The 12,646-nt window shown below is 36.2% G+C and overlaps 1 protein-coding gene across 5 annotated transcripts in view; it reads right to left on the bottom strand.

Annotated features, from left to right (window-relative positions):
- Positions 1 to 12,646, bottom strand: part of CFAP91 (cilia and flagella associated protein 91) — a 61,411-nt gene that overhangs the window by 32,963 nt on the left and 15,802 nt on the right. For all 5 annotated transcript variants that reach the window (XM_084871612.1, XM_084871614.1, XM_084871613.1 and 2 more), the window contains one exon: positions 5,123 to 5,304. In XM_084871612.1, the coding sequence (XP_084727738.1) occupies positions 5,123 to 5,304 (182 nt within the window). The remainder of the gene's footprint in view (positions 1 to 5,122; positions 5,305 to 12,646) is intronic.

Genomic DNA, 12,646 nt, shown 5'->3' on the forward strand with positions numbered 1-12,646 from the left:
CATGTGCCCTTGACTAGAATCAAACCTGGGACCCTTCAGTCCAAGGGATGATGCTCTATCCACTGAGCCAAACTGGCTTTGGCTGCAACTGGTATTTATTAAGTGATTTTCCTAAGTGTTTTGTTATTTGTTGCTATTAAAAATATTTTTTTTCAATATTTCTAATTAGCTATTGTTAACACATAGGAAGACTACTGAGCTTTGTATATTGATTTTATACTGTCTTGTTGACCTCAAGTTCTTAGATCTAAAAATTGGTTATTTCATTTGATTTTTTTAAAAAGAGCACATCATCTGCAGATAACGATAGTTTTGCTTCTTTGTAATACTCATTTCTCACTTATTTTCTTTTCTTTAACTGCGCTGACTCAGTATTTTTCAGCCAAAGTACTATTGCTGTCACACTGGATAATCATTTGTTGTACGGGACTGCCCCATACAGGACAGGATGTTTAGTATTATTACAGCCTCCCATCCAACTGCATCCCATGTGCTAAATGCCAGGAGCACTTTTTAATCATTATCACATACAAAATGCCACCATATTTCCACATGGCCGTGGGGGCAAGGGGTCATAGCCTAGCTCAATACGCTCTGGGCTAGGATGTTCTTTGCATTACCAGGTAGCATTGTCTTTCCTTCACATGAAGGTAAAGCTTCCAAAGTTTCACCTTCAGGGTTATATTTATTGAAGACTATGGTAGACACCTTTATTATATTACTTTTTCTTTTGATCCCAGTTTATTTACAGTTTGTATCATAAATGAGTGTTGAATGTTATCTTAACACTTTTTCTACGTCTATTGAAGTGCTTTTCCAACATTTTCTGTTAAAATGATAAATTGCATTGGTTTTCTGATATGTACTAGAATTTGTGTGATTAACCAACTTGTTTATGGTAAGTCATCTTTTAAAATGCTGCAAGATTTGATTGATGGTATTTTATTTAGAATTTTTGCATTTTCTTCATATGCGAGACAGCCTGTAGTTTTCCATTTTAGTGTTATCCTCATTCAGTTTTCAAATTAAGGCTACACTAGCTTCATAAAATGAACAAATTAACTTTATCCTCTCTTTCTCTTTGTTGGAAAATTTGCATAAAAATAGAGCTTATTTATTTCTTAAAGAAGAGGCAAACTTATCTGTAAAACTATTTAGGCCTAGTGCTCTTAATTTTTTACCAAGTCATTTTCTATAGTTATTCTATTCATGTTTGCTATTTCTTCTTGAAACCAACTTAGTAATTTATATTTTCTTTAAAAACTGTATAATTTATCTATTTTTAAAATATAGGGCAAAAGATATGCATAGTATTTTCTTACCGTTCTTAAGTCATTTACTCTGTGGTTATGTCCCTTGCTGATCCTAATACCCTTTATTTGTGCCTCTGTCTTTTGTCTTGCTACTTCCCACAAGAAGTTTGGCTAAATGATTAATATTTATCCAAAATATTATTTTATGGTCCTTATGACCACTTCTTTTGTCTTTTTTTAGATCTATAGTATTAATTTCTGATTTAAATTATGTTTCACTTAACTTGTGAAGATTAAATAAATTAAAAATGTAAAGCACTTACAAATATCTTCTCCCATATGTGGCTTGCCTTTTTACTATCTTAAATGTGGGGGCTTTTGGGTGAATAGAAGTTCTTAGTTCTAATGTAATCGAATTTATCACTTCCCCCTTTACTGTTAGCATTTCATCTTTGTCTTAAGTCAGATGACATTTATCTGTGAGTTAATTTCTGGACACTATTGTTTAACAATGATATATTTGTCTATCTTTGCAACTATGCCACAGTTTTTAGTTACTGAAGCTTTATAGTAAGTTTTTATATCTGGTAGTGCATATTTGTTCTGTTTTCTCACATTTGCCTTGGCTACTTTTGACCCTTTCAGATTTCCATGTTAATTTTAGAATCAGATTATCAATTTACACGCACACACCTGTTGGTTTTTTTTATAGAGACTGCATTGAAGTAGGAATCAGAATTAAAGTTCATTTTTTTGCACATAAATATGTAATTATTTCACCACCATTTATTTGAAAAGAACTCCTTTCCACCACTGAATCACAGTAACATCTTTTTCATAAATCAAATGACTTTAATATAGTGAGAGATTTGCCGAGTCAAAAGAGTCTAGAACCATTAACTACCTGCAATGCTACAGCTACGTCTTCCACATTCCGTTTCTTAATATACAGTCAGATCCACATCAGTCTGGCCATGGCCTATCACACACAAACTCTTATGTGAAGCACATTAATCATCTTTGCCTCCCCAAATCATCTAATCCTTACTAATTTTTGATAGCTTAATCTGAAAGAGGTGCATTAAAATCCATATGAGTAGGAAATTGTCTATATCTTCTCATGATTCAACCAATTTTTACTTTACATTTTGAGTCCACATAGGTTACCTACAAGTTCATGAAAGATAGATCCTTTTATAACTATTACATGTACTTCATTGTTCCTTTTAATGTTTTCTGATTAACTTTGGTCTAATATTAACATTGCTAAATGAACTTTCTTTGAGTTACCTATCTGTATATTTTTCACTGCTTTATTTTCAATCTTTTTATGGCTGAGTATATTCCATTGTACATATATAATATATCTTTATACAATCTGCATCCACCAATGGGTAGATGTTTAGTTTGTCTTGGCTTTTGTAAGTAAAGTTGCAGTGAACATAGTGGTACATATATATTTACAGATAAGTGTTTTCATATTTTTCAGGTAAAACCTAAAAGAAGAATTGCTGGATCACATGGTATTTTTATTCTTAAATTATTTTTAGGAACTTCCATATTATTTTTCTGTACTAACTTATATTCCCAATAACAGTATACAGTGGTTCCCTTTTCATATGTGGAACATAAAACAAAGAGTAACTAACAAACTAACAAAACAAAAAAAACAAAAAAAAAGACCTTATAGATTGTAGTTACCAGAGGAGAAAGGGGATGAAAGGTGAAAGGGCAAAGCGAGGTTAAATAAATGGTAAAGGAAAGAAACTAGACTTCTGTAATTAGACACAGATGTAGAATTATAATCTTGTACACCTGAAAATTATATAATTTTCATATTATGTTATTTACTTATATTTTTTATATCTCCAACCTTTATATAATTAAAAAAACATATAAAATTGATCCAATCATCAATTAATTTGTCAGAAAGGTTTAAAAGTTTTTATGTATGTGAATGAGAAATATGCGTAGATGAATCTCTTTTATTATGGAAAGGGAATTTATCTTGGAAACAATATACATCTACAAAAAGAGCTAGATTTGGAATGAAGTTGTTTATTTTGAGTGAAAGCCAATCTGGATACGTACAAAATATTATTTTATACACAGGCAAGGACACAAACTATGGTTCGAACTACCCACAAGAAAAACAATCAACAAGAATTGTTTTGGAGTTAACACATGACTTACTGAATAAAGGGTATAGGATTTACTTAGATAATTTCTATACGTCAATTCATTTGGCTGAACTCTTGTGTCAAAACAATACAGACATTGTTGGAACAATGAGGATAAACAGAGTCGGAATCCCCAGTGAAATAAAAACAAAAAAATTACAGAAAAATGAACATATAGTAAGATTCAAAGACAAACTTATGGTTTTAAAATAGAAGGATAAAAAAGACGTATTGATGCTCAGTTCTATTCATAATGACGAAAAGACAATGATTGAAAAGAGAGGAAGAAGGCAAGAAAAACCGAATGTTGTCCTGGATTATAACAAGAATATGGGCGGTGTAGATTTGGGAGATGGAGTTATGGTGGCCTACACGGCTGCCCGTAATAGGGTTAAAAAATTTTATTAAAAAATTTTTTTACGATTAATTGATATGTGTTGCTTCAATGCATATATTATATACAAAAAAGATAAAGGTCATTTGGATTGATTACACTTTTTGATAGAGTGTGTAGAGAAATTGGTAGATAACAACATAGTGAAAACCCACCCAAAGACATCAACAAGCAGCTCTACATCTAAACCATCACGCTTAGTTGAAAGGCATTTTCCAGAACAAATGAAAAGCGATATAGGAAAAACTACATCCAGGAAATGTCGAGTTTGCTACAAAAAAGGTGTTAGGAAAGAATCTACATACTGGTGTCCGGATTGTAAGGTAGCACTATGTATCAACAATTGTTTTAAAATATATCACACGGAAGTTGAGTTTTGAATTTTTACATCTATATTTCAATTTTTTAAACTCAATATTTCTATTTTATTTGTGTGCTTTTGTTTATTGTTCTGTAATTGTTAATTTTTTAATATTTTTATTGTGTATAGAAATAAAAAATATATTTTTGTAATCTTTATAATTGTTTATAAAATTTATAATTTTTTAATTCGATGTTTCCATTTTTTTGTTGGTATTCTTTTCTATTTGTTTGTAATTTTGTATTTTCCTTTGTGCTTTATATATAAATAAATGAAAAAATATATATTTCATTTATTTTAATTAAGTATAAATAAAAAATAATAATAATATAAAATTACGTCCACTGGGCGTGATGTACTGACACGTCCTAGTGAAAGAGTATGCGCCCGTTGTACGTTGCGTAATTAAAAAGGGAACTCCCCGGTTAACAGATTAATTAAAAAAAAAAAAGAGCATTGATTGGGGAATAAATTCAGCTGATATAAAACATCAGCTTCAAGGATAAAATACAGTAAGCCTGCTTACAGTGAAAAGGGTATAGCTCTATTTGAACAAAAGCACTACCACACAAAAGTCTTTGCTGGGTGGTTTGATTGGTTGGAGCATTGTCCCATACACCAAAAGGTTGCAGGTTCAATTCTCAGTCAGGGCAGTGCATATGGGAGGAAACTCATTAATGTTTCTCTCACATCAATGTTTCTATCTCTCTCCTGCTCCTCTCTAAAACAAACAAACAAACAAACAAATAAACAAATATATCCTCGGGTGAGAATTAAATTTTTTTAAAGTATTAGAAAAGGAATGAATCTATAAAATAGCTCTACCGAGCAAGACACTTTAAACCACAGCTGCTTCTATGTGCTCTGAATTTCCAGGAACTCAATAGCCAGCATGATTATCATCTTCAAATATGCAAGAGAATTACCAACTCACCCCAAGTCAGAGTAGCCAGGGTCAAGAGCTCAGGGATTGAATCCTGACATACTACATATTCTGGAGAATACGGATCTGTTTGAACTTCAGAATCACGATAATCCGTCTGAGTGCCCACAGTATACTTTGAAGGACTGGGTTGGTGCTTAGACAAAACAGGAGGAAAAGTATATGTCTCCGATCTAAAAGGGAAAATTATTTTTTTTTTCATTAAAACCCAATACAATCGCTTTGAATACTATATACTCAAGTAGAAATAAACCCTTGAGTTTCACTAGGACCTTTTCCCCTTTAACACTGACAGGCCCAAAGTTATAAATCCAGTTTAAATAGGATTATGCCGAATAATCTTGAGAGAATTGCCTTGTTTCTTCACCTCTGCCAAGAAACTAAAGGGTTAAAAAAAAACCTAGATCTACCCATAAAATGCCTATCTGTGTATCATTTGGCAGGGCTGTTGAATATAGAGCTGTAAAAGATAGATGATAGGAAACACACAATCACTTCTGAACCTACTCAGAAGTGCTGCTTTCCTGGTTTCCTTCTTCTCTGCATTTAGTTACACACCCAATTTTAGCTTTTTACATTCAGAAATACAAATACAGGAGCAAAAAAAAGAGAATAAAAACTCATCCCTTGCACAAAAAAATTAATTACAGATTATTTAATGCATTTAATTTAAAAATAAGACTAATAGCCGAGACCGGTTTGGCTCAATGGATAGAGCGTTGGCTTGGGGACTGAAGGGTCCCGGGTTCGATTCCGGTCAAGGGCATGTACCTTGGTTGCGGGCATATCCCCAGTAGGAGGTGTGCAAGAGGCAGCTGATCGATGACTCTCTCTCATCGATGTTTCTAACTCTCTATCTCTCTCCCTTCCTCTCTGTAAAAAATCAATAAAATATATTTTAAAAAATAAATAAATAAGACTAATAAAGTTATAATGGAAAATATAAGTGAATATATCATCTGAAAAGCCAAAAACTATAAAAGGAAATGATTAAAAGAATAAATTTAAGTTGAAACTTCTAAACCTCAAAACATCATAAACAAAATTTAAAATGTGAATGACATACTTGGAAATAGGTTTTGCAACATACGATTAAAAAAATAAGCAATGGCCCTGGAGGATGGCTGGTTAGCCTGAGACAAGTAAGATTCCTGAGGGAAGGAACAACCTAAGACAGGCACAGTCACAGAGGGGCCATCAGGAGAGAACTTGGGGGTCAACAGAGTGGGGCACAGACCCTTACCATCTCCCTCCCCTCCTGCAATGTGGCAGGCACCTGAACCTTCTCCCATTCTGAGGGAGGTCTCCTGCCCCCATGGCTGCTTCGCTTCCCATGCGCAGCTCAAAGTGGGACCCAGGTAACAGACAGAGACTTGGCTGACAGCAGCTGCCCTCTCACTGCAACAAGACTTGTTTGAGAAGTCTTGTACCCATGGAGTGAGCAAGTGGGTTTTTAATATCCAAGTCCAGCCTAGTAGCAGGAATGCTCAGGCCTTTCTCAAGAAGGCAAATAATCAATTCCACTAATACACACATGGTAAATAAGATTGTTGCTAGAGGGTTGAGTTTGACAGATGAATAGTAGCCAATTTTTTCAGAGGAAATTAATGTGGCTAATGGAAATAAATTAATATTCTAGAAAAACTGATTATACTGTACAAAAAGCTGTTCCTAAAGTGTTAACAAAAATTCTTATTGGCAGAACGTCTCATGGTAAAATTGCACAACATGTTATGAACCTAAAGCAGTCATAATGTAGTGCAAATAATTAAAATGTAAAAGCTATCAAGACTGCATTATAAAATTTCCAAAAGTCTCCTATTATTTAAAGTAAAAAAGGGGGTGACAGTGGAAGAATATCATGTAAGGAAAAATATCCTGAGAATAATTTACATCTAAAAAAAATTATACTTTAGAAAATTAACCTTCATTCAAAACTTTAACAGCAAAATACCCATGAAAATATACGTATAGTGTCAAAACAAGCCAGAGGAAAATTATTTGGGGAGGAAAAATGAAAAAGAATCCCAAGTCAAATTTAAAGAAAATATCCCTTTATTAACTTTTGGTCAAGAATATGTTTGTATATTTTCAGAAAACAACCCCGAGACCATCTGGAATCCTGTAACAGAGAGGAATAGGCAGAAGTGCTCCAGCCATGAAGACAGAAGAGACAAAATTCAGAGATGGAAGATGCTGACGACGCATCACCATACTAGTAGACAGCAGCTGCGTGTTGCTGAAGGATGCCCAGGACCAAACCAGAGACGGTTGTACCTGCATTACCACCATTTGTCCACCAACCAGATCTAAAATATCATGGCTGACATATACACATAAGGAACTATTTGACATTGAAATTGGGACTCAAAAGAACTGTTGGCCCAGAAAGGAACTCACTACAGACTGATTCATTTGTCTCTCAGCATAACCATTATGGCTTGTCTCAGTTTCGGTTCTTACAAGGGTATTTCTTGGATCACATAATCTCACACATCTAGAGGAAATAATGAACAACATAAACTGACAAACAAAAACAGACCCAAAGAAAGGAAGCAGCGATCAGACTCTCAAACCTCAGAGGGAAAGTAGGGGAGGGTGGGGGTAGCAGGGGTCTTCAAACTACGGCCCGCGGGCCACATGCGGCCCGCAGAGAGTCTGATCCTGCCCGCCAGGTTTTTTGGGCAGTGAGCGCAGCCGAGGTGTTACAGTAGGAATTAGTAGTTCATATAGTCCGGCCCTCCAGCTCTCTGAGAGACCGTGATCTGGCCCCCACTTTAAAAAGTTTGAGGACCCCTGGGGTAAGGGGAAGAGATCAACCATGCAGATGGGCCTAGCCAGTGGCTATGGACAATAGGGGGTTGGGGGCATATGTAGGGAGGGGTTTGGGATGGGAATGGGGGGATAAGGACAATTATATGATAACAAAATCAATAAAAAATAAAATAAATAAAACAAAATAAAAAAAATAAAAAATAAGCAAACTTCTATATTAAAAGCTCTTATAAATCAATAAGACAAATACCCACAGAAAAATGGGTAAATTCACGAAACAAAAAGTAAAACTTATATATAAAAAAAAAAAAACCTATGAAAAGATAATGAACATAACTAGTAATCAAAAAAAGTAAGTTAAAACAGCCAGATGCTAATTTATTATATTACACTAGAGGCCCAATGCACAAAATTCATGTAAGGGCCTTGGCCCCAACCCCAACCCGCCGCCACCATGGCCCCCGCCCACTGCAGCTTTGTCCAGAAGGAAGAGCATCTGGTCTAATTAGCATGTTACACTTTTATTATTATAAAGATTTTAAAAATTGAAAGTATCTAGCATTGATGAAGTTGTGAAAAATAAAACAGGAATTCTCATAAACTGTTGCTGAAAATACAGATAGCTACAACCCTATTAGCAGAAAATTGATCAATATATAAATCAAACCCTTAAAGTACCCTTCTGCTCCAGCAATTGTTCTCCTAGAAATGTATGCTAGCAAATAACTGGACAAGTGTACATAGATATATGAAAACATGTTCATAAAGTATCATTTATAAGAGTAAAAATTTATAAACTTAAATGATCACCAGCAATAGAATTGTTTAAAATAATATGGTATACCCATAGAATTTATGCTGCAATTAAAATTAACAATGTAGCCAAAACTGGTTTGGCTCAGTGGATAGAACGTCAGTCTGCAGACTGAAGGTTCCAGGTTCGATTCCAGTCAAGGGCATGTATCTTGGTTATGGGCACATTCCTGGTGGGGAGTGTGCAGGAGGCAGCTGGTCGATGTTTCTCTCTCATTGATGTTTCTAGCTCTCTATTCCTCTCCCAGAAACATGTATAGCAACATGTGTCCACCTCTATAGTATCATACAAAGTATTTTCCTTACCCTAAAAATCCTCTGTTCTTCCCCTATTAATTCCTCCCCAACCCCAAACCCTGGCAACAAATTTTGTTTTTAATCTCCATAGTTGTGCATTTTCTAAAATGGCATATAGTTGAGTCATATAGAGCCTTTTCAGATTGTTTTCTTTCTCTTAGTAGTAATTTTATTTTCTTCTATGTCTTTTCATAGCTTGACAGCTCATTTATTTTTATTGTTGAATAATATTACATTTTCTTGATGTACTTTAATTTATCCATTCACCTGCTGAAGAATATTTTGGTTGCTTCCAAGCTTTGGCAATATGAATAAAGCTTCAGTAAACATCTGGATGCAGGTTTTTTGTGGACATAAGTTTTCAGCTCCTTTGGGTAAATACCAAAGAGCACAACTGCTGGATGGTATGGTGAAAGTGTGTTCGTTTTAGTTAAAACAATCCAAACTTCTCCAAAGTGACTGTAGCATTTTGTATTCCCACCAGCAATGAATGAGAGTTCCTGTTACTCCACATTTGATGTAGCCAGTGTTCTAGATTTTGTCCATTCTGATAGGAGTGTAGTAGTTGTATCTCATTATTTGAATTTGCATTTCCCTGATGACATGTGATATAGAGCATCTTTTCAGATGCTTATTTGCCATCTGTTAATTTTCTTTAGTGAAGTGTCTGTTAAGGTCTTTAAAATTAGGTTGTTTTCTTATTGCTGAGTTTTAGGAGGGTATTTGTGTATTTTTGCATGTTTTGGATAATTGTCAATTACTAAATACTAGCAGCCCAGTGCGTGAAAATTCATGCACAGGAGGGGGTTCCCTCAGCCTGGCCTGCTTCCTCTCACAGTCTGGGAGGCAATCTAGTGATCAGGGGAAGGTGACGCCCCCATCACACCTCTGCCAGCAGTGCAATTCTCAGCTGGCCCTGGTTACCTGAGTCTTGGGCAGCTCTGAGCAGCTGGGCAGCCACCATCCAAGGCTTGCCTGCACCTCAGGCATCTGATACAACTACTACACTGCTGGACAGCCACCATCTGAAGTTTGCCTGTGCCTCAAGCCAGCCTTGGGTGGCTAGGGGCTAAGAAAACTGGGGGATTCCAGAGGCAGGCACATGGAGCAGCCAGACCCGCCCAGAGTGTGCCTGGCTGTGCCACCCACCTACAGCCCTAGTGGGGCTAAAAAAAACTGGGCGCCACCATCTTATGGCTGTGGGCACTGCCATCTTTGAGGGGGTGGCAGTCAATTAGCATATTCCCTCCTTATTGGCTATGGGCCTGCCATCTTTGTGAGGGTGTGAGGGTCAATTAGCATATTCCCTCTTTATTAGATAGGATGCTATTTGCAAATATTTTCTTCAATTCTGTAACTTGTCTTATTCTAATGACATTGTCTATAATAGATCAGAAGTTTTAAATTTTAATGAAGTCCAGATTATCCATCATTTATTTAATGGATCATACTTTTGGTGTTGTGTCAAAAAAGTAATTGACATACCCAAGGTTGTCTAGTTTTTTCCTTGCGTTACCTTCTAAGAGTTTTATAGTTTTGCATTCTACATTCAAGTCTGCGATTCATTTTGAGTTAATTTTTATGAAGGATTTAAGGTCTGTGTTTAGATTAAATTTTTAAATATAGATATACTAGAGGCCTGTTGCATGAAGAGATTCATGCAATAGGCCTTCTTTCCCTTGGCTCCCAGCACTGGTTTTCCTCTGGCACCTGGGACCCAGGCCTTCACTCTGGCAAGAGTCTGCCTTCTTGCCGAAACCGGTATGGCTTAGTGGATAGAGCATCGGCCTGTGGACTGAAAGGTCCCAGGTTCAATTCCGGTCAAGGGCATGTACCTTGGTTGCGGGCACATCCCCAGTAGGGGGTGTGCAAGAGGCAGCTGATCGATGATTCTCTCTCATCGATGTTTCTAACTCTCTATCTTTCTCTCTTCCTCTCTGAAAAAAATCAATAAAATACATATTAAAAAATACTTTAAAAAAAAGAGTCTGCCTTCTATAAATTTGCTACAGGCTCCCGCCAGAGTCTGCCACCTTTGTCTTCACTGCATACTCTAGCCAGAGTCTGCCATCTTTGCTGAAGACTGCCGTCTTTGTCTTTGCTGCAGACTCCAACCGGAGTCTGCAGTCTTCATCTTCGCTGTGGCCAAAGTGCCACTCCTATAGATGCCTTCGTGCCCCACACCCCCCTCCCTCTCATAGCAGGCGTCCTGCCCCACCTAGCCACTCCTCACCTTGAGCAGCTGGGCGGCTGCCATCTTTCTCCTTCTAATTTGCACATTCACTCCTGATTGGCTGGTGGGTATAGTGGAGTGATGGTTAATTTGCATGTTTCTCTTTTGTTAGTGTAGATATTTTTTTGATTTCAGAGAGGAAGGGAGAGGGAGAGAGAGAGAGAAACATCAATGATGAGAATCATTGATTGGCTGCCTCCTGGGATTGAGCCTGCAACCTGGGCAGGTATCCTGACCTTAAATCCAACCATGACCTCCTGCTTCATAGGTTTCTGCTCAACCACTGAGCCACACTGGCTGGAAAATATTCTTTTTTTTAAAATTTTTTATTTTTTTAATGATATATTATTATCTTTTACATATGTGCCCTTATTCCCCCATTACCCCCCATCTCCACTAATGCTCCACCCCCCTGTTGTCTATGACCATTGATTAGGCTCTAATGCATGCCTGAAAATCCTTTGGTTGATCTCTTCCTCTTACCCCCACTGTCCCTGAAGTTTGACGTTCTGATTGATGTTGTTTTATTGATTGTTTCCTTTGCTATGCAAAAGCTTTTTATTTTGATGTAGTCCCATTGTTTATTTTCTTTTTAGTTTCCATTGCCCTAGGAGCAGTATCAGTGAAGAAATTGCTTTGGCATATGTCAGAGATTTTTCTGCCTATAGATTCCTCTAGTATTTTTATGGTTTCCCATCATATGTTTAAGTCCTTGATCCATTTTGAGTTTATTTTTGTGTATGGTGTAAGTTGGTGGTCTAGTTTCATTTTTTTGCATGTATCTGTCCAATTTTCCCAACAACATTTATTGAAGAGACTGTCTTGACTCCATTGTATTCTCTTGCCTCCTTTGTCAAATATTAATTGAGTATAGTGATTTGGGTCAATTTCTGGGTATCTATTATATATGCCATTGATCTATGTCTGTTCTTGTGCCAATACCAGGCTGTTTTGAGAACAGTGGCTTTGTATTATAATTCAGCTTGATATCTAATATTGAGATTCCACCTCCTTTGTCCTTCTTTCTCATGATTGCTGTAGCTATTCGGGATCATTTTTATTCCAGATGAATTTTTGAAAAGTTCGCTCTAGGTCTGTGAAATATGCCATTGATATTTTAAAGGGGAGTGCATTGAATTTATAGATTGCTTTAGATAGTATGGAAATTTTGATGATGTTGATTCTATCAATCCATAAACATGGTATGTTCATCCATCTGTTTATGTCTTCCTCTATCTCTTTTTTCAGTGTCGTGTAGTTTTCCGCATATAGGCCTTTTACCTCCTTAGTTAAGTTTATTCCTAGGTATCTTAATTTTTTGTGCGATGGTAAATGGGATTGCTTTTTTAGTCTCTCTGTAATATGGACAATCTAGTTGTTTCAGGACCATATGTTAA

Source organism: Pipistrellus hanaki (genome assembly GCF_964339955.1).
Source record: "Pipistrellus hanaki genome assembly, chromosome: 2".
Classification (NCBI taxonomy): Eukaryota; Metazoa; Chordata; class Mammalia; order Chiroptera; family Vespertilionidae; genus Pipistrellus; species Pipistrellus hanaki.